Source organism: Lynx rufus, unplaced genomic scaffold (assembly GCF_022079265.1).
Source record: "Lynx rufus isolate CCGP_SWC_20201006 ecotype Redwood Valley unplaced genomic scaffold, mLynRuf1.p SCAF_7, whole genome shotgun sequence".
In the NCBI taxonomy this organism is placed as follows: Eukaryota; Metazoa; Chordata; class Mammalia; order Carnivora; family Felidae; genus Lynx; species Lynx rufus.
This window is the reverse complement of record NW_025814889.1, coordinates 130,342,291-130,367,650: the sequence shown is the minus strand read 5'-3', so window position 1 is coordinate 130,367,650 and position 25,360 is coordinate 130,342,291. Positions and strand designations below refer to the sequence as shown.

The following is a 25,360-nucleotide window of genomic DNA, read 5'->3' as shown; positions in this document are numbered from 1 at the left end:
TTTGACAGGGAGAGAGAGGAAGCATGAGCAGGGAAGGGGCAGAGAGAGAGGGAGAGAGAGAATCCCCAGCAGGCTCTGCACTGACAGCACGGAGCCCGACGCGGGGCTCGAACTCACGAACTGTGAGATCATGACCTGAGCCAAAGCCCAGAGTTGGACGCTTAACTGACCAAGCTACCCAGGTGCCCCTTAACTTTTTCTTATCTTTAAGAAACAGACACTAAGTCTCTCTTGGATTCTGCACCGCCCCCCCCAGCTTGTGTCCACTCTCTGTCTTCTCACACTGGAACTTGAGAGAGGAAGTACCACACCCCGCTGGCCCCAGTACTTCTCCACTCTGACAAAGGTTACCCTCCCTGTGTTGCTGTTTCCACAGCTCTCGCGTGTTCTCATCTTACCTAACTCTCCCCAGTGTTGGACAATCTTGACCGCCCCTTGTGACAGCCCTTCCTTCCTGTGTGACCCTCTCTCTGCTTCTCCTGATCTCTGGCCACCCCTCCGCGCATCGGTGTTCCTCACGGTCTCACCGCTTGCTCAGCTGTTCCTCTCGATGACGGATCCATCCAGTTGAGCGCCTTGACCGGCACATTCTGGGGGAGGATCGGGACCGTCGCCTGATTGATGCTGGCCCTTTGCTCCTGGCTGCCATTTCTCCAGCTACCCAGCCACCCGGACCCAGCGGTTCCTCTGCTCTCCTCTCTCTCTTTCTCCCTCCTTTTCTCAAGTCCATTAGCACTTTCTATGGGTTTTATCTCTTCATATTTACAACCCCCTTTCCCCTCTCTCGTCCCTTGGCCCTGACCTCAGTTATGGCCTCTGCAGGGTTTTGCCTGCACTTTTGCTGTGACCTCTTAACCTTCACTCTTAATAGAGCCCTCCCTCTGCTTTTGACAGAGGGTCATCTTTCTAGAATGCACATCTGATCAGACCCCCTGATTCAAAATCTTCAAAAGTCTCGAAAAGGCTCCTCCGTGGCCCCAGAGGTAACTCTGCAACCTACCAGCAGCATGCAGTGCCCTTTGTCATCGGCTTTCCACTGCCTCTGACTTTCCTGCTACGGGGACCTCATCCGTTTCTCTACCAGACTTTTCTGCTTCAGGCCGCCTCGCCCGTGCCAGCTGCCTGTAGTGCCTGGCAAGTCCCTACTCCCTTGTGAAAGACCAGACTGAGGCATTCCTGCCCCCCAGGGAGGATGTCTGGACTAGATTTGGTGATACTTCATTTGACTTAGGTGCTCACAGACTTGTTTTTCCCTCCTAGACACAGACAGGGCCCATGTTGCCTTTATATTCTCGAGCTTAGCCAGGTGCTTGGCCTATGGCGGCATGTCAATGTCATTCTGAGTCAAGCCCAACTTCCAGGCCAGGCTGTATTCCCAAACCTCATACTGATAGTGCTTTTCCAAATCCGAATACACGCGCCTGCTTGTTTCCTTTAAACTTGGCCACGAAGCTGGGCAGTGGTGATAGAGAACCTTGCTGTATTAGCAGCTTTATCTGTGGCATAGTGGTTTGAAGGGGCGGCCCGCGGGTCTGTCTCGTGTCGTACACATAGTTGTTGTGGGGAAGGCATTTCATTGCCAAGCTCAATGCATTCTGCAGCATGTACGAGTTTGGCCTAGCCTTTGGCTTATGTTTACATCGATGAAAATTTCTTGGGGAAACCAGCCCATTACTTTTAAAGTGGGATGTCTGTTTTAAAGTGCTAACTAAAGCAGTCTGGTGGGAGAACATTCTGTGAGATTCCAGAAGAAGCCTGAGTCTGTGTCTCTAGAGGTTATGAGTCAGTTTTCTCCTAGCTGTCTTAATTGGCCCAGTGCAAGTTCACCCCAGAGTCTTCCTGAGCTCTGCGTTGCTGAATTAGGGCACATTCCCACACTCGGATCCTGGATTTGAACGGTTTTCTAGCATGTGGCCTTCCTTTACTTTCGGGCAAGGCATTGTGGCAAGGGCAATGTCATGATGTGGAACATGGCACCAGCAGCTGGGGGTCCTTAGAACTGGACTCCCAGCCTTTCTTCCCATGTCTTGCGTGACTCCTTCCTAAAGAGATTTGCCCAGTTTTTATCCAGCAATAAAAAAAATTTGAGGAGCACAAGTCAGCTCCATAGGTTGGAGATGATTGAAAAACGGAAAGGGATATCCAGAAGGCTGGAGCTTTCCTTCATGTTGACTGGGAAGCTTTGGCCCTAACAGAATGGTCTTGATAGGAAGCGAGGGGCTTCCCAAATTACGAGAGCAAGTGGGTGGGCGTTTCATCCTTTGGAGACCAGGGATGCCAATCCACTGTGGGCCCAGGAAGACAGGGGCCTTGGTGCTTCTTTTTAACGATCTGTGGGAGTTCAGGCCCACGTAATTTCTAACCCTCCGTCTGAGAGGTTTTCCCTCACCTTCTGCGTGATGCTGGACTTCCTGCAGCCCTGAGCCCCCACGGTGACCCACTGAGAATATTTCCGAGTCCCTTCTCGCTGGGCACAGCTGACCTGCAAAGCAGTTAGCCACAGGTCTCTTGTTCTTGGAGCAGAGAGGAAGTTACTTAACAGGACTTAATTATGGACAGTGGTACCTCGGGGTCGGCGGGCTCTGAGATGAGCCCCTTGGCACTGGCTTTGGGGGAAAGCAGGGTTGTTCTCTGCTACTCACCTCTTAAAAGGCACAGCCAGATAGTTCCTTTTCTGCTTTTTCCCTAAACAGGAACCAGAAAAAGGTTTCCTCCCTGAGCTGCCTGTGGCTTATGACATACTAGCATTTATTCTGCCAAATAGGGTAGTCGGTGGCTTTGTCTGGGGACTTTTATGAGAGGAGCTCTTTGCCTGTTCCCGGGACCTCCCTGCCTTTCATCTCTTAAACGCTCTGGTTTGCCTCAGTCCTAACGTATGCCTCTTGTCCCGCAGTTAGTATTAGTGGGGTCCATTTTCACTTTCAAGAGCAGCCCAGTTTGGGTGATAAATTCTATGGTCACCCTACCTATTTGTCAGAGTGAGCCAGGGCTTCTCAAACTTGGCAACTCTTGACTTTGGGGCCGGGTAATTCTCTGCTGGGGGTAGGGGGCTGGTCCTGTGCATTGTAGATGTCTAGCAGCAACCTGGCCCCTTTGTACTAAATGCCAGCGGCACCCTCCCTCTCCATTGTGACAACCAGAAACGTCCCCAGACTTTGCTACTAAATGTTCCCTGGGGGGCAAAACTGCCTGCACTTGTGCACTTGGGAACCACCGGACTGAGCACTGCAGAGTGGTTTTATTGAGTGTCGGCTTCCGTGGGTCAGTAGTGCCTCCGCCTTGCCAAGGATCCAAGACTCAATGCCAAGGGATGTTGCTGGGATTGATTAGTGCTGTCTGCCGTGGGCACAGGATGGGGCATGGCACCTTTGGCACCCTGGATTAGTCTGTGGAGAGAGGAGGTAGAAAGTGCCGGAATACCAAGAGGTTTAGTGCATTACTCTGGCACTGGAGACCCTGGCAGTCCAGGCGGAGGGATGGGACGTGTTTGCACGCAGACATCTGGGGCCGTGGCTGTAGAAGAAGACAAGCCGCCACCGTGTCGATTGCGCGGCTGCAGCAGGTGTCCTGGGAGTTCAGGGGAAGGTGTGGCCACCCAGGCCTGGGGTGGTCGGGGAGGGACCGGGGAGGCCAGCTCCTGCGGAAAGGCTGGCAGGTGTGCGTCAACAAGTGGTTACAGTGTAGCCCAGACGTGCCCGGCAGTTCTGTTTGTTTTTAAGCCTCGACCTTGGGTTTAATTAAAGTTGCGGTGACTTGGTCGGTTCACCCTCCCAACCCTGGCTTCTTTTCCACGTATGTTGCCGTGGCCATGAATGGATTCTTCCTGCCTCAGGGATTGAGCCGGTCCTTGGTCCTCGGGATTCCGTAAAGGGCCGCTGGACGAGAGCGTGAGCCCCTTGCCGGGCAGGGGATAGCGCTGTGGGGCATGAGGGCACGTCCCGGGGCAGGAGCGGCACGCGGCCTGTTGAAGGCGCCATGGGGTTGGGAAATGGCACCCCGGGCTCCCGGCGGGACCTGGCGTTCCGGGCTCTCCCTCTGGGGGTCAGGCTGTGTGCGTGTTCTTAGGGGAGAACCGACCAGTGAAAGAATCTGATTCAAGCGCAGCTCTCTCCCCAGCGAAAGCAAAAAACCTCTTCTGTGCCGATTAGGTAGAATGCCAGGTCCGGTTCGCTTTCGGTGACTTCATGGTATTTTAATGAGCTCCCAGCGTGTCTGGGGGAGTGGCAGCGGGGTCTGCTTTCATTCCAGGCCTAAACTAATCTGAGAACTATTTAACTCTTTGCTCTGGGCTAATCCCACCTCTGCGTCTCAGCAGAAGCTGGCCGGAGAAGCGGCTGGTGCCCCAGCAGCTGCTCAGAGTGTCCGGCGGATGTCCGAGCGCCCTCGGCGGCAGACTGACCTCCGGGGTGACCCAGGGGTGGAATTCTAGCGCTGTCTTCGTATATGAGTGTGATCCCTGTAATTCACCGGTGAAGGGACAGGCCCAGAGATGAATGCTAACTGACTTGCCCAGTCAGCGCCAGAGACCAGGGCCTCCTGATTCCGTCCCCCCGTCCCGGTGCCTGTCCCCCAGGGGCACCGTTGCCCCTCGCTCTCTGGCTGGCATTTGGAGGACTTCTGTGTGTCTGGCTGGCTGGAGGCCCTCGTTTCTTCTCCACACTCTCTCTGCCAACTGCTGCTGTTGAACTCTCTGCTTTCCGAGGCCTTTCTGAGGGAAAAAAGCGCCAAGCGGGGGAGGCGCTGGGGAAGTGCTTCGCGGGGACGGGGAAACATGACCGTGAACACACGCACCAGGACAGGCGGCCGAGGAAACCACAGATGGGATGACTCCACTTAAGCAGGAACGTGCCGGCCAGGGGGCTCGGGCCCTGCCAGAGAAGCACTACCGTGCACGCAGAGGCCCCCGCCAGCCGCAGGGAGGTCTGGGGCCAGGCCCCGAGTGCCCACGTGTGGTTGCCTTCCCCACGGGCACGTGCCCCCTGCCCGCAGGTGGTCTCTGTGCACCAGACTTGGGCCCACCTGGAGGAGGTCCCGAGAGGCAGGTGAATGAACTTGAGGAGGAGGGAGAGAGCCTAGCACAGAGCAGGGAGCCTCGCCTCGCCTTAGGGCTGCGGGGCTGGTGGGAGCGGCTTTGACACAAGACGCGGCACGGGTCACCCACGCCAGCAGCCTCAGCTTTAGGAGGAACTTGTCTTGTGAGCCAGAGGTGTGGTGTGGAGAAGAGCGGCTGGGGTTGCCCTCGATTTGGGTTCCTGACTGATGGGGGACCGCTGTCGCTGGGCCTTCCTCCTCTTGTCTGCCTCTTGGCTCAACGGAAACGTACATGGGTGGGGGGGTTTGCGGGGATGAGACAAGGGGCCTGGCCTGCAATCAGTTTTTGACTTCACCGTCTCTGCCCTCCACGTCCTGCGTTCTTTCCCTCCACGCTCCCACTCGCTTAATGGAGGTGATCGCCAAATGCTCGCTCCAGGGCAGGCTTCTTAATCTCCTCCGAGAGCAACTTGGGAGAGTTCAGGCTCTGGTAGCAGTGTGCATAGGAAGTGACTCGTCAAAGCCACCTTCCCAGCAGCGGCCGCAGAGCACACAGGTGTGCTCGGGCAGACGTGGTCTCCCTCGGTCTCCCATCTTGTCCGTGGCCCCCAGCGGGCAGCCGGAGGCCCGCGGGTCGACATGGCTTCAGCGGGGCTTCAGGAAAACGTTGTGCACTCGGAGGTGGCTCTTTTCAGCAGTGCTGAAAGGGATCCTCTGTTGACGTAAGGTGGGGACCCCGGGGGTGGGGCGTGCTGTGACAAGCGACCCTGGGCCCACCCGAGCCTGGATGGGGTGGGGGTGAGGTGCTGTCCTACAGCCCCTCGCAGGAGGCTGCTTGGTCGGGTCCCCCAGGAGGAGAGCCCGGTCCTCAGAGTGAGGCTGCTTAATTATAATGTGGTCGTGCCTATCCGTCCCATTTCTGTAAAATGTTCTTTCTAGAAGAGGAATCTGCGGTTCGTGGATCCTTTTCAAGGATTCGGCTTTATTTAGGCTTACTTTTTTGTTTGGCTTTGAATCCAACCCAGTGGGTCCGCTGGGGTTTGCTCTGGGCCATCTGCAGTGGGAGGCGAGAAGGAGGTGCCCTCCGGGAACCTGAAATTTTGAGGGTGGTCCAAAGCGTGGCTCAGTGTATCCGTCACTACCCCTCTCCAGCCCACGGACAAACAACCAGAAGGCACCTGCAAAGTCTGTAATGGCCCAGGAGCTTTGTGCTTTTAGCCTCCCTGGACACGCCCCTCCTCTCGGCCTGTGTCGAGAGGACACAGCCGCTTACCAGCCGTATTTCCTGCTCTGTCCAGTTCTGGCTCAGTCTCCAGCAGAGCCGTGTTCCAATAGGTCGGGACTGATCGTCCGTGTGTTCAGAGGAAAGGGTTGCTTTCCTTCCCCTGCCTGATTTCAGGAATGAAGCTGTCCGATGAGGACAAGACGAAGTCTCTAAAACTAAAGAGTAAGAGAGCTGAAAGTGTGCCGGCGTGAAAGTCAGGATTCTCTAACTGGCTTCCGTCAAACTCCTTTGGTCTTGACCAAGGCTGTTGGCCCGGTGGCCACCTTTGCCACGAACTCTGAGGACCCTTGATGTCCTTTTTGGCCAACAGGCAGCTCTGGCCGGGGCTGAGGCCGTCATTCCAGCCAGACTTGGGGACTCGATGAAGATCTGGTCCCCACCCTTTGCTGGTCCACAGACACGCTAAGCTGAAAGCCAAGGACAGAGGCCAGGCCCCAGGAGCAAATTCTGGCCTAACAGTTACCAACACGCCTTTCATTTCGTTTGATGGCCCCTTCTCAAGGCGACCGGGGCCACTGGCTTCTTCGGGACGCAGCTTCACGTGCTATAACCGCTCGCCTCCCAGCACCCGTGTTCCTGCTGTCCTCCACCAAGCCTGACGACACTCATCACGGGGGCATTTCTAAAAGCCAGGCCTGTTTGTGCTCTGATGTGGGGCCAAGTGGGTCCTGAGCTTTGTCTGGCCAAGTCCCTCTCATTCCTGGTGCCCCACTGTCCTTCCCTCCCATGCTTCGCTTCGTCCCTCCTGGACAGTGGAGCTGTGACCTGGGGCTCTAGTGGGCCTAGCCCAGCCCCCCTGCCTGTCTCTCCTTTGCCCTGAGGGGAACGTTGTTTAAGAGCAAGGCAGGCTGGCCTTCCGGCGTTTGGGACACGGTCTCTCTGAGCGGCCAGGTGGCATTTGCTGTGACATGTCGGCACTCACGTGTGATGTTCGAATTTCCCTCCACCCTGACAGACCTCCTAGGGCTGTCTCAGCAGCCGCCCCACACTCCCAGCCCCGCCCAAGGACACGGTGTCCCAACGACCAGCAGTGGCTTCTAGCAGGTCTGCCCACGCCCCGGGAGTCACCGGTGTGAGCAGCTAGGTGCCTTTCGGCCAAAAGAGGACTTGTTTGGGGCCTGGCCTGCCCTCTACCATGGTGAACGTTCAGTGCGGTCCCTGGGGCTTCTTTCTAATTATCGAAGGTGCCTGATGGGGGAGGCGCCCGGTCTCGGCCTCCCGCAACGACGGACCTGGGCCTACTCGGCGGGGGTTCGGACACAGCCGCGCCTGGGGGAGTGTGTGGGCGGAGACACTGGGCCGCATCCAGCTGCTTTCCGGCCGAGGTTGCTGCTGATCTGGCATCTTCCTGGTCTGGACCTACCCGCGTGCCTTGGCGAGACCGTTGGCACCTACCATGCTGTGTGCTTGGGAGTCCCTGGCTGCGGACGGCGAGGCGGGCGGGGCCTGAGGCTTAGCATCGGCCTGCGGCCCGTGTCGACGTGGAGCATCCTTCTGCCTTTCTCACCTCTCTCCTTGAACCCGGGTGAACGGGTCTGCCTTTGGAGAAAGTACCGGGTGGGTCTGTAAGGCCCCCGGAACCCTTCCTGAGAAAGCAGACGGCTCCTGCTCTGCAGCGTTGCTGGTGGCCGAGCGGCCTGCCCTGTGGGAAGCGTCCACAGGGAAGAACCGGACTCCCGGAGGCCCGGCTTCGTGGCCCAGCTTGCGTGCCTTTGACAACGTAGGAGGGTTTCCGGGACTCGGTGTCCTGCCCTCTGAACGGACTTGTTTGAGCCAGATGTTCCCCGGGGCCTTCCCAGCCCCCAGGTTCTGAGCCTGAACCCACAGGTGTCTCCACGTTTCATACTTGGCGAAAGCTTTGCCCTGTGGCCCACGAGAGCCCGACACTCCACGGGGCTCTTGAGAGAACCGACCCCGGAGTGCAGGCCTTTGCGCTTTGTTCCCGGGCGACACTCTGCAGGGTTCACACCGTGAGCCACCCTGGGGTCTGTCTGCCGTTTTCGTGACACGCACATGCCTCGGTGGGGGAAAGTTTAGGCCTGCTTGTCACGGGTCGCCCCACGCTGGTGTGCACCCGACCTGAGACTGCCCTTCGTTTTCCTTTTTCTTGGCCCATCTCCACTGCTCAAGAAGCCTGGTTGATCTGAAGACGGGTCCCGAGGGCAGGGCGTTCCTCAGGTGTGCCCCCCGAGAGCAACCGGCCCTCGGGAGCCCTTAGCTCAGTGAGCGTTTGATGAGTCAGTCCCGGCAGCGGCTGTTGGTGAAGCAGGCCCGTTCTCTTCCTTGTGTACTTCCTGTCGGGGCTGATGTCACCACTCTGCGAGCCTTGTGGCCTTTTATGGACAAGAATCGCAGCTCCTCTCAGTGAGGAAGTGAGCGATAAAGCCCCTAGCAGAAGTCTGTACCTGGGGTGAAATACCTGTGGTCAGGTTTCCCCTCCTCCCACCTGAGCTGGGCCTCCTGAGCCGGCTGGAAACACCTGTCCTGGGCTGGAGGCCTGTATCAGCTCTGAAAGGCCTCAGGGCATTTTGGGTTTCAAATGAAATCGGGAAAGGGAATGGCCCCATCAGTGAACATGTAACTTAAAACCTTTTTTGTGGTTGTTCTGTGGAGGGTGCACAGGGGAGGTGCAAAGGGCCTGGGGTTATTAAGGACAACGTTTCCTGGCGTCTGTGCTGTACCACGTGCTTCAGGCACCCATGTCATTCAGTCCTTAGAGCAGCCCTGCTGGTGAGGCCCTGGCCTCCGATTCCGAGAGGTCAAGGGGCCAGGCATCTCTAGGGAGAGTACAGAGTGGAAATCAGAACGCTGTCCTCTCTCTTCTGTCAGTGCTCCAGACACTCAGGTAGTGGTTGTCTAAGTGTGCTCTAAGGAGCCCTGTCTCCACCACCGAGGCAGCTCTGGTGTTTATCTCCTGTTCTTCAAGTTGGAAATTCAAGAGTTTATCTGAGAGCAAGTTGCTCTTAAAGAGTTGAAAACCACTAGAGAGAGGTTTTATAATCCCATCTCTACCCAACCCCCACCAAGTTAGGGGCTGGGCAGGAGAGGTTAGGGGCCACAGTCAGGCTGATGCCTTCATCCCGGCAGGGAACCTGTTTCTCAGAACTGGATTGCCTCTGATGGGTGCACTCGCCTGGTTCTGGGCCATAGGGTTCCTGTCGTCTTTCTGTCTGCCTGCCTCCTCCTGGTGTGGCAGAAGGAAGGGTGTTTTCAAATAAGCCTTCAGTCCCTATAGGCCCAAATAAGGACTTCAATCACAGCAGAGCGGCCTGAGGGTGCCTGGGTGGCTCAGTTAGTTAAGCGTCACACCTCGGTTCAGGTCATGATCTCGCGGTTCATGACTGTGAGCCCCACATCGGGCTCTGTGCTGACTGCTCAGAGCCTGGAGCCTGCTTTTGATTCTGTGCCTCCCTCCCTCTCGGCCCCTTCCTTGCTCGTGCTCTGTCTCTCAATCTCTCTCTCTCTCTCTCTCAAAAATAAATAAACAGTCAAACAAAAACACAGCAGCCTGAATTCTGGAGTGTCTGTGTGCCATGAGGTTACCTTGTGGGGAAGGTCTTACGGAGTGGGTGTTAAGGAGGGTCCCCGCTGGAATGCACGGGGGGTCTGGCTGAGTAAACTGAGGCAGAGAGCTTCCTGGTTGCTGAGAATTCTAACTATCCCTGTACCCAGAAGAGCTTCCAAGCTGAGGAACAAATCCAGAAGCACTAGGAGAAGAAACACACGCAAACCAGGGACAGTGCCCACCTCGTCCCCTGCCTCCTCCTGTGAGGCCGCAAGATAACAGACCCAAACCCACTGTAGGAACTGAAAAGACCTTTCCAGACTTACGGGGCCATGGTGTCCTTTCACTGCAGGCAGGTGGGTTTGGGGCCCCACGGGGTAGAGACCAGAGCTGAGGAGACGAGAGAGGCCTCCATCAGTTTTTCTCTGCAAAAGCGTTTGCCCAAAAGAGTATTCTGGCAAAGCGGGTCCAGACTTCTTTATAAAATGAGAGCATTGGAGTGTGTCCTTGCAGGCCGTGTTGACAGTGGTGCTTCAGGGATTGGGGGTGAAGGGTCAGGAGAGGAAGGCCTGGAGGAGGTGAAGTGCATGGAGGCCGCCTAGCGTTTGGGTCCAGAATCGGGAATTGAAGCGTGTTCAGGCCTCTGTGCGTGCCACCCGTGTGCGCGTCTGCGTTCGTGTTCACGCACACCGGCGTCCGTACCTGTGTGTCCACGGGCGTGGGTGTGCGCGTGCCCGCGAGCGCATGGGCCCGCACGCAGCCTGTCCGCGGCTCTGCGCGGCTGTGTGTCTGCACGTGTGTGTGTTTGCGGGTTCTGCTTCCTGTTGTTCGGCAGCTCAGCATCTGACACACAATCAGAGGAATTCTAGCCATCCCAGGGACGGGGCCTGGGCAGCCCTGGGAAAACGGTTCCTTCTGGAAGGGATGGGGATGTTTCCTTTTATGGTAGCGTCGGCCGCTGCTGCCTTACGACTTGCCAGCCCGCGCAGGTACATTCTTGCCCAGTTGTGGAGCAGTGACTGAACGTGTCCGCGGCGGGGGCTGGCCCCACAGGGATGTGAGGGGGTGGGGGTGGGGGCGCCAGGGCCTGGGATCACAGCCGGGTTTGCTCAGACCTTGCTGGTGGCCACGCTGTCCTCAGGGGGCGGGTGCTGGGGACTGCCCTGTCCTCCCCAGCCCTTAGCCCCTGCTCCCTCCCTGCCCCCCCTCTGTCTTCCGGAGACCCTGCAGAGGCTCCCTGGGCCCTTGCTGCGTGGTCTTCAGGTCGGTCTTGAAGGACCTCGTTTGGTGGGAAAGTTGAGACCAGGGGCTGCTCTGAGAAGGTGCCCAGTGGTGAGCAGGGTGTGGGGTGTGTGGGTGGAGGTGCCTGGCTGAGTTCCCTTGCACCCCCACACTGCTGATGTTTGCTAGGGGGCCGGAGGGAGGGCTGCGGGGGGGCGCTGCCGTTTGTGTTGGGTGGGAGGCTCATTCTTGGCCTCTCTCTGTCTGGATGTCCTCTTTCCCTCCCGAGCGACCCACAGACAAGGGCTGGAGACGCGTGTGAACGCATACGCGCCGAGACTGGGCACGTTGGAGGCTCTCCTTGCCAGGAGGCAGGTGACCTAGCTGAGCGGTGTCTGTTGCTGTTGAACAGCTAAAGCCGTCTCCTGAGGCCGTGAACACAGTGAGCCATGAGTCCCTCTCCCGTCGTCCCATCCTGCAGGGCCCTGGCCGGCCAGTGGCAGCCAGTGAGCGTGTCCTTCCAGACCACCAGCGCTGGCTTCTGTGCAGCACCACGAATTCTGATTGTGGCTGGTCCTCCTCTGAGACTCCTCAGCCAGTGCTTTTCTACTGGGGCTCGACTAGCAGTCCTCTGTTCCTCCTCATTAAGGACTCCCGCTTCTCGATGGGGAAGTAGACAGCGGCCATTTGCGGAGCTCGTCCTATCGACGTGCCGGTCCATCCGTTACATGTGTTACTTCTGTTTTCCACGCTAATCCTGTCAGGGAGTTAGTAGCATAGTTACTCTATGGATAAGGAAACCGAGACTTGGGATTTACAGACCTCACGGCAGCTCAAATATCAGTCGGATTTGACCTCAGGGAGTTGAGGGGGATTACGCAGGGTCGGGTGAAAAGGGGAAAACCATGAGTTTGTCTTCTCAGCCATTGCTTAGGATCGGACACCCCGCCCTGAACCAGGTCAGCCCAGACGTCTTCCAGCATTTCTGTCAGACTTCGCTTTCAAAGCGTGGTCGGTACTGTTCCTCCCGCACACAAGGGGCGCGAGCTGGTGTATCCTTACTCGCTAAGGGAGTCACAGCTGGGGACGGTCGTAGAAAGTTCCCGACGGCCAGGCCTAGAGGCCCAGGTTGTCCCAGACGCCGGTCAGAAGCTGTGATTCTGACATGTTTGCGTTCCTTCCGAGCTGCCCTTGAACCAGCTCACTGAGCACTCCCACGTGCCAGAGCCCGCACTGCTGCCTCCGTGCACGGGTGCTCGTCTCCCCGTCACGGGAGGAGGCGGGGGCTCCGGGAGCCCGTGCACGGGTCGGAGGTCCCACACACCCCGCGGCAGAGGCGGCCCTGTGCCCCAGCCCGGTCTGCCCGGCCCGCACCCAGCCGCCTCACCGACGTTGCCGGGCCTTATTTCTACGGCCCCCGCCCCAAGGGTCAGCGTAACAGGGCAGGCCTCCCCTTCACCCTCGGTGCAGCAGACTCCTGGGGAGCTCTCTGGAGATGGGCTCTCTTGGAGGTGGTTTCCTGGGGGGGGGGGGTGCCGGGCAGTGAGGGTGGGCAGGCTGAGCTCCCGGAGTGGCGGGAGGAGGGGAGGGGCAGACGCCCAGCGACACTGGCACCTGTCCGAGTGGGGCATCGGGCGGGTGGATGCCGGCCGGCGTGCGGGGCCCTCCGCAAGGGCAGCGGCCGAGACCTTCTGCTCCTGGGGAAGGGGCAGCTCTTCAGGGAGGCTTTTGTATCCGGCAGAAGTTAACCTGATGTCTTCTTTGTTTCAGACCGAGAGGACCAGTCCATTCTGTGCACGTAAGTGTTTCTGCCCGGGTGGCGGGGCCTCATGTCACCCCCTGGCTTGTCCTTGCTGTGCGGACTCCTGCCGAGACCCAGGCTGCTGAGCTCCGCTCCCAGTCGGGCCCCTGCCCTTTCCCCATGGGATGGGCCTCCAGGCCCCAGGTTAGCCGCTCAGCAGTCCCGTGGCACACATAAGCTTAGTTTCGGGGCCAGACGTGGACTCCCCTTCCGCTTCCTCGTACCGTGCGGGGAGGTCCGTAGCAGAGAGAAGCAGGAATCTTCTCCACAGAGCACAGTTGGGAACTGGTGGGTGCCTCCAGAGCACATTCCTTCTAGCTCTGAACGGTGGCTTTCTTTACCTGCTTTGAAGCAGACACCGGGGCTGCTCGCCCTGGCCCCCGGCACTTACCGAGGAGATAAATAAACCCCACTGTGGGGGGGAGTTGATGGTACAGAGCATTCCTTCAAGTGGTTTTGAAGGGACACGTGTAAGTGCCTTTGGCCCGTGAGACAACAGCTGCCCAGAGCCGATCCTGAGACTTTGTGACAGCAAGCCTCCCAGGTGACCAGGCCGGGCAGCGGGTCCGGGCGGTCTGCTGTCGGGCCTCCCGAGGCCCGTGGGAAGCGGCCGGAGTGAGGATTCCAGAACTCAGCATTTATTCGCCTGTTCCCCCTCCTGCCGCAAGGGGTTGGGTCCCTCACTGACACCTAGCGGAACGGGAGGCGATGGCCCGCGTGCGTTGCGCTTCAAGGCTTTGGCCGCGTCCCCCCTGAGAACTTTCTTGGCTCTCTTGGCAGGGGTGAGTCTGGAGCCGGCAAGACGGAGAACACCAAGAAAGTCATTCAGTACCTGGCTCACGTGGCCTCCTCACACAAGAGCAAGAAGGACCAGGTGAGCGCGGGCCTTCCTCCCTGAGGAAGAGCATCTCACGATTCGTAGTTCGGAGCGTTTGGGGGATCGAAGCAGAGGCCGGACCCTCTTTCCCGGGAGGCGGCAGCTCGGCCGTCTGGGGAGCGGGTCCGGTGGTAGCCAGCCCCCTTCTCCCCCGGCCTCCTAACTTTCTGAGTGGCTGTGGACACCGGAGACCCCCAGGTTTTGCGAAGCGGCGCTCCCGGCGTTGACGGCTAATTAGAGATTCCCAAACTCGGTTCTCAAGTTGTCGGAGACTTGGAACCTCTCGGGCAGGCCAGCTTTTGAGCCCCCGCCTCCTCACCCTGCTGTTGAAATGCCTCTGGGTGGACGGTCCCCCAGTGAAGAGAGAAAGGGCAACTAGAAAGTCATCTCACTTCCCTTTTTCTCCCCCTCCCTCTTGATGGATTATGGTCGAACCCAGCAGTGTCCTCGCTAGGTGAGCTTGCACGTTTACTGCACGTTCTGCACCAGGAATGCGTGTTCTGCCCATCGTGTGCCCTTGATTTATGTCTTTTCTCCTGAGCAGCTTTTCACTCCACACCGTTGTCACCTTCTGCGGCTAGACCTGTCCTCGTAGGCTCGGCTCACTGACTGTCTTGGGAGGAGGGGCTGGGTGTGACACGCGGTGACCTCTCGTGCACTCTGAAATGACAGCCCCCGCAGAGCGGGTACGGGCCCCATCGCCGGAGCCGTTCTCGGAAACTCTGGTTGTGCCCAGAGCTCCCTGTGCCCACGGCAGCTGTAAGGCCCCGGTGCAGAACCCCGACCGAGGTCCGGTGGAATGGGAATCTGCTGTCCCGGAGCCCCACGTGCTCGGTGTCTGGACCAGATGGAGATGGCCGTCCCCTCTCCCCTCCCCCCCCTCCCCCCCCCCCGCCACCTGCCAGCACTGTGCCAGTCAGAAGCAGCACCCGGAAGGCCCCACACTGGAGTGTCCCAGGGTTGGGGATGATCAGTCCTAAGCATGCCCGTGTGGTGCTCTCTCGCCTTTCTCTTAAGCACACACTCTTAGGCTTCCTTGTGAATTCCAAGTGCCCGTGGTGTCCCCTCAAGCCATCAGGGGGGACTGCGCCGTCTCTCCGTGGCTGCCCCTTGCCCCACGGGGGGCTCACGGGGAGCCGTGAGCAGCGTGTGGAAGTAAGTAGCGGTGTGTGTCTGTTGCATGCAGACCTGGGGTGTGTCCTGAATGTCCTAATGGGTACAGTCTTCTGGAATCGAACCAAAAGTAACTTTTCATGTGCCAAACTGCTCAAGACATTCTAAATCTTTTTCCGTGGGGCGTCAGGAGTTATATTTAGAAACTAATAAAGTTTCTCTTGCTCCCTGTCTCCAACCCCCATTTTCCATTCTCTTTAGGAGGCCTATTTCAAAAACAGAGCCGCGAGGCTAGGAATCCTCTAGCTGTGGTTTTCCGTCTCTGAATTTGCCATAAAATCCATTTCCCAACTATTCTTTGAATGTCTAGTATGTGCCTGGGTCTCTGGAGGGTGACCTTGGAGTCCCTGCCCTGGAGGATGGGGGACAGGACCGCAGTTACAGAGTCAGAACATAGACGCGTGGGGCTTGTGTCTGGGACTCCAGCTGCAGAGGGGGGACGGCAGGCCCTGGGCGCCCCACTCGGAGGAGACAGCCTGCTGGAGGGAGGGGTGATGAGGGGGAGCAAACTTGTCACATCCTATGTCTCCAGTCACAGTGTGTGACAGGCCACTCTGTCCCCAAGTGGAGAGATTGAATAGGTTGCCTCTGGCTTCCGATTACTGCTCAGGCCCTCAGTTGTAAAGGCCGCTGACAGTTTAGTGGATTTCCTTGCCTAAAGCTGTACAGTGATTTTCCACACACAGCTGGGGCACGAGACACTTGAACTTGGTTTATGGCTCTCGTATTCTGGAGCCTGTCACGGCACACTCTGGGCGACAGCTCTCCCTCGCAGTGACCCAGATGCTTCTCCCAAGGCTGCCCATCGGAGCGCCCCGACCTCACGAAGCCCACGGGAGGGCCGGGCTCCGGCCGGGGCTGCCGGTTGGCGAGGCACAGCGTGGGGGCGTGGGGGGGGGGGGGCAGGGACTTTCCAGGTAGACTTCCCTAGGCTGAGCCGTGATCTTCGGCCGTTCTTCCTCTTCCTCCCTCTGTTGTTTATATACTAGTTGGAGACCACTGGCAGAAACACCAGCCAGTGAAGCCCTTCAGAAACCGGATGGGTTAATTCTAGACCTAGAGCATATGTTACCGACAGAACCTCATAAGGTCATGGTCACGTGCAGATTTTATTGAGAGATAAAGGTCTCTTCCGTGCCCGGGTATGGGTCAATAAGGAAAAACCCATAGGTTAGCCACCACCATTGTCTGCACGGAGTTCGGCTCCGGAATCTGAAGTGGCTGCCCCCTAGTTGGCCGAGCGGTCCCACGTGCCACGGCAGCAGCGTGTGGTCCCACAACAGAGACCTTAGCGAGGCTCCCAAGCCAGGGCAGGCGGCAGGCTCTGGTGGGGACCGTGGTCCCATCGGTCTGCGGAAACAGGAGCGGGAGTGGCCCAGCCAGCCTAGTGGCCCGGCCTGTGCTCTGCGAGGAGCGTCTTAGTGGGTGGGGGAGCGGCGCTCCTCCAAATTGGACTCCGTGGTCTGCCTCCGCTGACTTCGCAGGCTCGCGCGAGCCCTGTGGGCAGGGGCCCGGTGTCCCGCGACGGCTGGTGCCAAGCACACGTGTTCAGCCCGTGCGGTGGATTTGATCCCTGCTCCTCAGCGTGGCTCCACTGACCCTCCTTCACTTAATCCGTGTGGTGTGAAAACAAAAGACTCCCTGGTGTCCGGTGGGGTGGGGGTGGGGGGGCGGGGAGCCCTGGCCGAGGACGGGCTGCTGGAGTAGGAGAGTCTGCCCCGGCCCCTTCCAGCCCCTGGCTCAGTGCTCTGCAGACGAGTCTCGTCAGCAGCAGGTGCGCCTGGAAGGCTGAACCTCACGACTCTCCCGGGAGCTCCTGCTACTTCCAGTTTTCCTTTTCATCACTCACAGGCAGCCGTTCCCGTAAAATCCTGGCCGGAGTCCAGCCTTGCTAATAAATACAAAAGCCGGCCTGGCCCCTGTGTGATGTTCTTTCCCCCTAGAGAGATCCCAGGTATTAAGGGCCGAATTTTCCGCAGCCAGCGTCCGTTACTGCCTGGCCTGCTGCAAGGTGATGGCTGCTTCCAAAATTGATCTAGGCTGATGGGGTAGAGCCCCACACAGGGCTGGGGGACAGGGCGGTGACTGGCACCTGTCAGAGAAGACGCGAGTTGGCGCCCGCTTTGCCGGTTGATAGCCGCATGACCTCGGGGCCACCCTGTTTTGCCTGTCCTGAGGATCCGGGGATAGGGAGGCTTAGGGTGTGTCAGCCACATGTGTGGCTTGGGACCACAAGTAGAGTTTATTGGTGTTGTCGATAAACAGTTTAGAACCCGTGGTGGGCCTCACTGATCCCCGGCTCACGCACTGGACACTCTGGAAGCACGTCTGTGGGGGTGGGTAGGTGGCGGGACAGGGTCCAGCAGGGAAAGTGCCGTGCCTATCAGGACACGGATGAAATGAGCTGGTGTCTTTTATGGAGCTGATTCCTTCTCGCCTTGTCCTGTGAAAAGGAAAAAAATGTTGTCGGGTATCGGGCAGAGAGGGAAGCCGTTGTTCCGGGGGGCGGGGGGGGTTCTGCGCAGGGGGAGAAACGGTGCTGCTTCCTGACGCGTCCTCCAGAGTCGAGCTGGGGGAGCCACCCACCTTCCCTTCCTGGGGGTGCTGATCGGTCAGTCCGGCGACGTAAGTTCAACACCTGGCGGGAAGGTCGCTCCCGAGTGACACAGGGGCCAGGCTGCGGCTGGCGTGGCCGGAACGCCCTCTGTTCCTGGCGCGCTGGGCATGTAGGCACAGCTCTGCCACCGGCCCCCCTGCCTGGCGGAGCAGGTTCGACGACCCGAGCCACTGCCTGGCCTTCACCGCATCCCCGGGTTCCTTTCCAGGGCGAGTTGGAGCGACAGCTGCTGCAGGCCAACCCCATCCTGGAGGCCTTCGGGAACGCCAAGACTGTGAAGAACGACAACTCCTCCCGATTTGTGAGTAGTGGCCGGCCATGCCCAGCTCGCGGGGCTCAGGCTCCCACCCACGGCTTTGGCACACGTCGCCTTCCAGCTGCCGCTCTCACCTCTGAAAGCGAGGCAGCTTCGGACCTGGTTGCCTCCCGGCCTGTGGCGGGGAGTAGGCTGGGGTGAGCTCCAGCTGGTGGGGACCTGCACACGTGGCTGCTTCAGCCCAGGTGGCAGAGAACTGGGGGGGGAAGGGGGGACAGCGGGGAGTTACCTGCCGGTCCCGCGCCTTGTCCTGTTGTAGCCAACAGCCAGATGGAGGACCGAGGAGCACTCCTGTGCCTTAGCGGATGAACTTGGGCATCTCTGGATCTTGTCCTGGCCCAGCCTTTAAGCAGCACAGCGCTGAGTCCTGAGTATCCATGCAGTGCACTGCACGGGCCCCTGGCCTCCGACATGGGCACGGTCTCTTGATTTTCCCTCTTCGGGCTGTACCGCAGGAGCTAGAAACTGGAGGACCGGGCTTCTGATTCTCTTTATCTGTCTCTCCTTAGGGCAAATTCATTCGCATTAACTTTGATGTCAATGGCTACATCGTGGGAGCCAACATTGAGACTTGTATCCTTGGTCTGTCTGGAGGGACAAGACCTTGATGGAGAGGAGTCGTGGGCCTGGAGTCCCGCGTCTAGAGGGGAGGGACAAGACTTTGATGGAGAGGAAGCTGCCTCCTGATTCCAGCAGCTTCCTCCTTATGGGCCTGTTAGGACACCTCACCTGTGGCTTCAGGAAGAGTATCCGGAGAAGCTTATGGAACACCCAACCCCGAGCTCAGGTTTTTCTTTACTGGCAGGACAGAGTTCTGCTTCGAAAGGGATGGGACGACAGAAGACCCTCCAGTGTGGTTCCCAGAGGGGCAGGGTTCGAGTGGATGCTCCTTCATTTCTCCCTGGCACAGGCGTCGTAGCCTTGCTGGTGGGAACATTCTGTGCTCCAGCCCCTTGTGAGAGGGGGCTCTTTACCCAGACCGGGCTCCCAAGTGCGAGGGCTGCTTTTGGACAGGCTGTGCCCCCGGAAGGAGCCGATTTAGTTTGCTTTCGTTCGATTTTGCCGTTTTCTGCCTGGCAAAGTTCAGTCACTTTTGATGGGGGCGGGGCGGGTGGGAGTGGCCTTCCGTCCTGCTTGCTTGCGCAGTTCCTTAATGTTTGCCAAGATCTTTTGGAGAAATCTCGTGCTATCCGCCAAGCCAAGGAGGAACGGACCTTCCACATCTTCTACTACCTCCTGTCTGGGGCTGGAGAGCACCTGAAGAGTGAGTAGTGGGCCGGCAGCCTGGCACGCGGGCTGCGGGCCCTGGTCGGGCCACATGTTCCGCTTGGGAAACGAAAACGCCAGCCTTCCGAGGCCTCGGCCTTCTGATTTGAGCACGCCAGAGAAAAGTCAGGGCGGTCGAGCCTGCCTCTGTGAATCACGGGGCCCTGATGCTCTTGGGGGCTACGTGGATGTCAGTCTCACGCTGGGGAGAGGGCATTCCTGGCTGCTCCGTAGTTCTGGGGGGTACCTCGGGGCTTAGGGGTGCCTCCCATCCTCCCAAACCTCTGAGGCCCCAGTGCTGACTTGAACCCTGGTTACAGCCCCTCACTGACCCTCCTTACAGCTGATCTCCTGTTGGAGCCATACAACAAATACCGCTTCCTGTCCAACGGGCACGTCACCATCCCAGGGCAGCAGGACAAGGACATGTTCCAGGAGACCATGGAGGCCATGAGGATTATGGGCATCCCAGAAGAGGAACAAATGGGTACAAGGCTGGCCCTCCTGTGGGGGAGGGAGGGGAGGCAGGAGGCTGGTCATCGCGCCCTAGGAGGCACGGGGCAGCTGACGGGCCCGGGGAGCGCTTCCTGTTGGCTCTGGCTCTCAGGGAGTCCTGTGGAGGCTAGGAGGAAGGCCTCGAGTGGGCATGAAGCAGTACCTCGTATCTGAGTGTCAGGGTTGTCTGTTCCCAGTGGTACCACAGGCATTTCTGCACAGGAGGACAAAGGACAGGTGCTTACCTGCTCTGGTCCTTGCATTTGCTGAGAGGGGAATATTCCTGCTTCATCGGAAAGGGGCCAGGATCTTTGCGTTGGTGAAGGGTGGAGCATGCCTGTGTCTTCCTGTTTCCCCAGAAAGAGGGCAAAGAGGCCTTCAGGCTTTGTTTTCGAAAGAGTGGGGGACAGGGAGAACACACCCTGTTCTCTAATGTGAGGGTCGGAGCCACCTTGGCTCAGCTACAGATAATATGCAAACGGTGGGTACAATGTTGTGCGATAAAACTTTACTTGTAAAAACAGGCAGTGGGCCCTTGGGCCAGAGGCACGTCCTTGGCCCAGATTTAGAAGTTTTAGGAGTTTTAACAGAACTTGGATCTAAGCATAGGGCTGTCCAAGCCAAGGTCTGCCCGAGGCCCTGACTGTGAGCCCTGCAGGGGGGCTGTGCCCACCATGTGGCTTGTCCTGTCCACGCCCCCCAGGGAGGGGAGCGGCTGCCTCCACCCAGGGGCTTATTCCAATCCCTGCCTGGTTCTGAGCTGCCTTTGGTTGCACCCCAAGGCTTGCTGAGGGTCATCTCGGGAGTTCTTCAGCTCGGCAACATCGTCTTCAAGAAGGAGCGTAACACCGACCAGGCATCCATGCCTGACAACACAGGTAACACCCGTGGGCGCCTCACCTGGAATGTGGGGCCTGGTGTCTGGGCTTGGATTTGCTCAGGAGAAGAAGTCTGGTAGAAATTCCAGACCGTCCTCCATTGTTCGTCTCCTGTGTATCTCTGCCTAGCTATCACTTCGGGTTCTTTGTAAACTGTACATGAACGTGACCCTAGTGCTTTTTCGGGGAGGCGGCATCAGAATGAGTTAGAAAACCCCTTGATCATATGGACCAGGGCTTCCCTCTTTTGTCGTGGAGGCCAAACCAGTTGTCCCAGTTAAAACAGCGATGTCGGTGGCCTCTCCGTCTCAGTGCGCGCCTTACCCGTGAACATGTCAGGACCGTGAAACGCCTCGGCCACCGCTGTCCCCCTGAGTCCTGCCAACGGCCCCACTTAAGCGATCAGCCTTAATGTGCCCTTCTGAGGGGCTTCTGAAAAGACGGAACACGTGGGTGTCTGGGCGTAAAAGGCGTTTCTGCAGGATGTGTGCCGTTGTGCCCCTTAGCGGGATTGGGGCCGGCTCCTCACAGTCCTGTCCCTGGGTGGGACGCACTCTTGCACTGTGTGGCTGAGGTTGTGCGGAGGAACTGGTGCTGGGCCCCCAGGTAGGATGGGTGCCTCCCGGCCGCTCGTGGCTGGTGAGGGTGCAGGTCGCCACAGCTGCTGGGTCTAACAGGGGAGCCGAGGACTCCGTGCCCTGCTGCGGAGGGGCCCCGAGCCGGTCGTCCCCGTGATGATTGTTTAGCCACCACCTCATGCTCCAGCAGAGGGACCCGTTCTCTTGGGGTTAATTAAAACTTCTCTCCCTTCCCTTCCTTACTCTTCGGAAAATACCAGCCGCCCAAAAAGTGTCCCACCTCCTGGGGATCAACGTGACAGATTTCACCAGAGGAATCCTCACCCCGCGCATCAAGGTGGGACGGGACTACGTCCAGAAGGCACAGACTAAGGAACAGGTACGCCCTGTGGCTGGGGGGGGTGGGGGGAGGAGGTGGGGGGCCTTGGGGGGCGTTCATCCAGGAGGCTCAGACTAAGGAAGAGGTACGCCCCCTGGCTGGGGTGGGGAGGCTTGGGGGGGCGGGTGTGGGGGGGGCACTTCCTTAGCAGGCTCGTTGCGGTGGCCTCTCTGGGGCCTGCCCTGGGCCACTGTTGTGCCAGGCGCCTGGCCAGGTGCCTCATTCAGCCCTCACCGCAGCTCAGGGAGCAAGGTGGTGTTTACCCTCTGTGAGAACATGAGAAAACTGGCCTCGGGGTGTCTGTGTGCCGCCAGAGGCCCAGTGACCCGAGGCCCCTCGCTCAGGAAGGACCTTTACTAGTTGCGCCTCTTTGCGCCAGGGCGACGTCGAGACCAATCGGTCGGCGGGTGCGGAGGCAAGTCCCGTCCTGGTAGAGAGTGAAACAGGAACCTGCTGTGTCTCTAGCACAGCTCGTTCAGGTGCAGGACGGCGGCAGCCGCCCTCCAAGCCCGGGCCCAGAAGCTGGCTCTCCACCGCCTGCTGTCTTGTCGTGCGTGGTGAGAGACGGCAGCGATGTCCCTCAGCCGCAGCCTCCCCCGGGAGCCCAGCTCCCGCCCCGCCAGGCCCCTCTGTCGGCGCGGGTGGTGCCATCTCCCAAAAATGCTCTCAAGTTCGCTCTTCCCTAAAGGTGCCGTCCGCTGTAGCCCCACTCTGGTGGCTCTCCCACCATCACTGGTACAGAGCCATCCCACCACAGCCAAGAACATTGTTCCGAAAAGACCACAGTTGTCACTAACTGTTCATTTCCCTGATAATTAAAAAAAAATTTTTTTAACGTTTATTTATATTTGAGAGAGAGCGCGCGTGCGCACACGCGAGGGAGGGGCAAGGACACAGACAGACTCAGCACGGAGCAGGCTCCAGGCTGTGAACCGCGAGCTGTCAGCACAGAGCCCGACGCGGGGCTCGAACTCACAGGCTGTGAGATCATGACCTGAGCCGGAGTTGGGTGCGCAACCGACTGAACCACCCAGGCACCCCTCTTCTTTTTTTTTTTTTTAATGTTTCTTTATTTTGAGAGAGAGAGCACACTCACAAGCAGGGAAGGGACACGGACAGAGGGGGACAGAGGATCCAAAGCAGGCTCCGGGCTCCGTGCTGACAGCAGAGGCCTGATGTGGGGCTAGACCCCACGAGCAGGGAGATCGTGACCTGAGCTGATGTCAGACGCTCAACCGACTGAGCCATGCAGGTGCCCCCATTTCTGTAATAATTAAAGAACCTTTATTTTTCCACGATGAAACTACTGCATGAATACCGCAGATGCTGAAAATATAGAAAGGTCTAGAGCAAAGAAGAAACGATCACAGTCCTAGCCAGTGACAGTTATCGGGCAGCTCTGTATTTCCTGCAAGGCTTTTTTCTTTTTTTTTTTTTTTTTTTTTTTAACGTTTATTTATTTTTGAGACAGAGAGAGACAGAGCATGAACGGGGGAGGGGCAGAGAGAGAGGGAGACACAGAATCGGAAACAGGCTCTAGGCTCTGAGCCATCAGCCCAGAGCCTGACACGGGGCTCGAACTCACGGACCGCGAGATCATGACCTGGCTGAAGTCGGACGCTTAACCGACTGCGCCACCCAGGCGCCCCGGCTTTTTTCTTTCTAAAACTTAGCTGTCACCCTGTTCAAGCATTTGCACAATAGAACAGGGTACTGAGCCCCGTGTGCCCATTGCTCGGGCAGCGTCGAGTCACTGACTCCCGGCCAGTCTTGGCTCATCATTAACCTTATTCCCCCATCCCCTCCTCGCATGTTATTTGAAGGGAACCTCACACGTCTTATCATTTTTTCTGTAGATACCTCAGTATGTCCCCACTTTTTATTTTGTTTTTTATTTTAATGTTTTTTATTATTTATTTTCGAGAGAGAGCATAAGCAGGGGAGGGACAGAGGATCCCAAGCAGGCTCTGCACTGACAGCAGAGAGCCCAGGTGGGGCTCGAACGCACGAACCGTGAGATCATGACTTGAGCTGAAGTCGGGCGCTCAACTGACTGAGCCACCCAGGCGCCCCAATCCCCGTTTATTTTAGAAAGGTTTTTGCAAATATCTAAGTACTTGATGCTATGCCTCATTGCTGGGTACGTAGGCTGTTTCAACTTTTGGTCGTTATAAATAACATTGTAGTGAACCTACTTGTGTGTGAAGCTTTTTTTGCATCCTGAGGGCTGTTTCTCTGGAGCAGATCCCTGCAGGTGGGTTTCCTGGAGCAAAGGGTTACCAGGTTTAAAGGCTCCTGGACCTGACACTCTGTCCCCCCCCTCCCTTCCCCCACCAGGCTGACTTTGCCATTGAGGCCTTGGCCAAGGCCACCTACGAGCGAATGTTCCGCTGGCTGGTGCTGCGGATCAACAAGGCTCTGGACAAGACCAAGAGGCAGGGCGCCTCTTTCATCGGGATCCTGGACATCGCTGGCTTCGAGATCTTTGATGTGAGCTCCTCCCTCGTGCCTCCTTGGCCACCTTCTCCCTGGCCGGGCGTCTTCTTTCCTGTGGCCCCAACAGGAGTCTGAGCGGGCCACCTCCTGCCTCACATGGAGGCAGGGGACATCAGTGGGGCGTATCTTAAGTTTAAATAAGCATGCCCACCCCCAAGCAGCAGGGCTAGAGAGAGCGGGACCGTGTAGCTGCCCTTCTGTTCGTGGGCAGGTGCTTTCTGAGATTTTACTCTTCCGGCAACTATTTATTGGGCGTTGGGACAAAACACCGTCTCTGCCCATGAGGACTGAAGTCTGGTAGGAAAAAAATGATAATTACAGTAGATCAGACGTTCTTACCCTGGGGTCCGTGGCACGTCTCGGAGAGGCCGTGAGCTTTGGGAGGCGGGGGTGGGGAATTATCTCTTTATTTTTCACTAACGTGTCACTGAAGTGATGCATTTCTTTTTCATTGTGAGTTGAGCAACATACCGAAACCGCAGTTGCCGGAGCAGCGCTTGGGGTCTGTCTCCGGTGGAAATCAGATGTTTGCACGTCACAGCAGTTGCTGTGGGGACGTTGTAACATCATTTGTGTTCATCCACTTCAAAATGTTGCAAGTTAGGACGCCCACAGCCTTAGTATGTCACGGTACTCGGGTAATTGCATTTCAACAGGACTTCTTTCCTTCGCAAACTGTTTTATTCATTTTCAAACGTTGTTCTGAGAGAGGTTCTGCCAGGCTGCTAGAAAGGTCCACAGGAGCCCCTGCTCCGGGTTTGATGAGGGAAGGCGCCCGCCCATCCGGGCTCCCCGGGGCCAGCGCTGAGGTGCTCAACGCCCGTCCGCTCCTTCCCGAGGCGCTGCGGCTCTGCGGCGGGCGGGCAGCCCTCTGACGTGGCCTCCTCCTTGCAGCTCAACTCGTTCGAGCAGCTGTGCATCAACTACACCAACGAGAAGCTGCAGCAGCTCTTCAACCACACGATGTTCATCCTGGAGCAGGAGGAGTACCAGCGCGAGGGCATCGAGTGGAACTTCATCGACTTCGGCCTCGACCTGCAGCCCTGCATCGACCTCATCGAGAAGCCAGTAAGAGCCAGACCTGCCCAGACCTCAGGCCCGGCCGGTCCCTCGTCCCCTCACGAGGACACGCCGTGTTGGCCGTGGGGGCTGGGAGGGGGGCGTGTGCGGTTCCTCTCCCTGGCGGTGTCACCTGCAAGAATAAGGTCATGGGCTCAGACCTGCGGCCTGGGAGCCTCGCCCAGCTGCCGACCAGGTGGGGATGCGGCTGGTGCTTCAGTCCCAGGAGACCACCCAGTGTTTACCTAAGGGGCGGGTGCAACAAGCCTTTGTCTTAAGGAAACAGGCTTGGTTTTATTTAGGTCGTAACATCCTATCCCCGGATGCTTCTGCGGCAGCGTAGGTTGTGCAGACCCGGGGCGTGGAGTGCTGTTCCCCGTACA

The 25,360-nt window shown here is 58.1% G+C and overlaps 1 protein-coding gene across 1 annotated transcript in view; it reads left to right on the top strand.

Annotated features, from left to right (window-relative positions):
* The window catches only part of MYH9 (myosin heavy chain 9), a 93,890-nt gene that overhangs the window by 38,050 nt on the left and 30,480 nt on the right, over positions 1-25,360 (top strand). The window contains exons 4-13 of the mRNA XM_047067330.1: positions 12,813-12,840; positions 13,624-13,717; positions 17,719-17,811; positions 18,336-18,399; positions 18,992-19,090; positions 19,436-19,579; positions 20,370-20,465; positions 21,304-21,422; positions 23,760-23,912; positions 24,813-24,986. Coding sequence (XP_046923286.1) covers positions 12,813-12,840; positions 13,624-13,717; positions 17,719-17,811; positions 18,336-18,399; positions 18,992-19,090; positions 19,436-19,579; positions 20,370-20,465; positions 21,304-21,422; positions 23,760-23,912; positions 24,813-24,986 — 1,064 coding nt within the window. The remainder of the gene's footprint in view (positions 1-12,812; positions 12,841-13,623; positions 13,718-17,718; positions 17,812-18,335; positions 18,400-18,991; positions 19,091-19,435; positions 19,580-20,369; positions 20,466-21,303; positions 21,423-23,759; positions 23,913-24,812; positions 24,987-25,360) is intronic.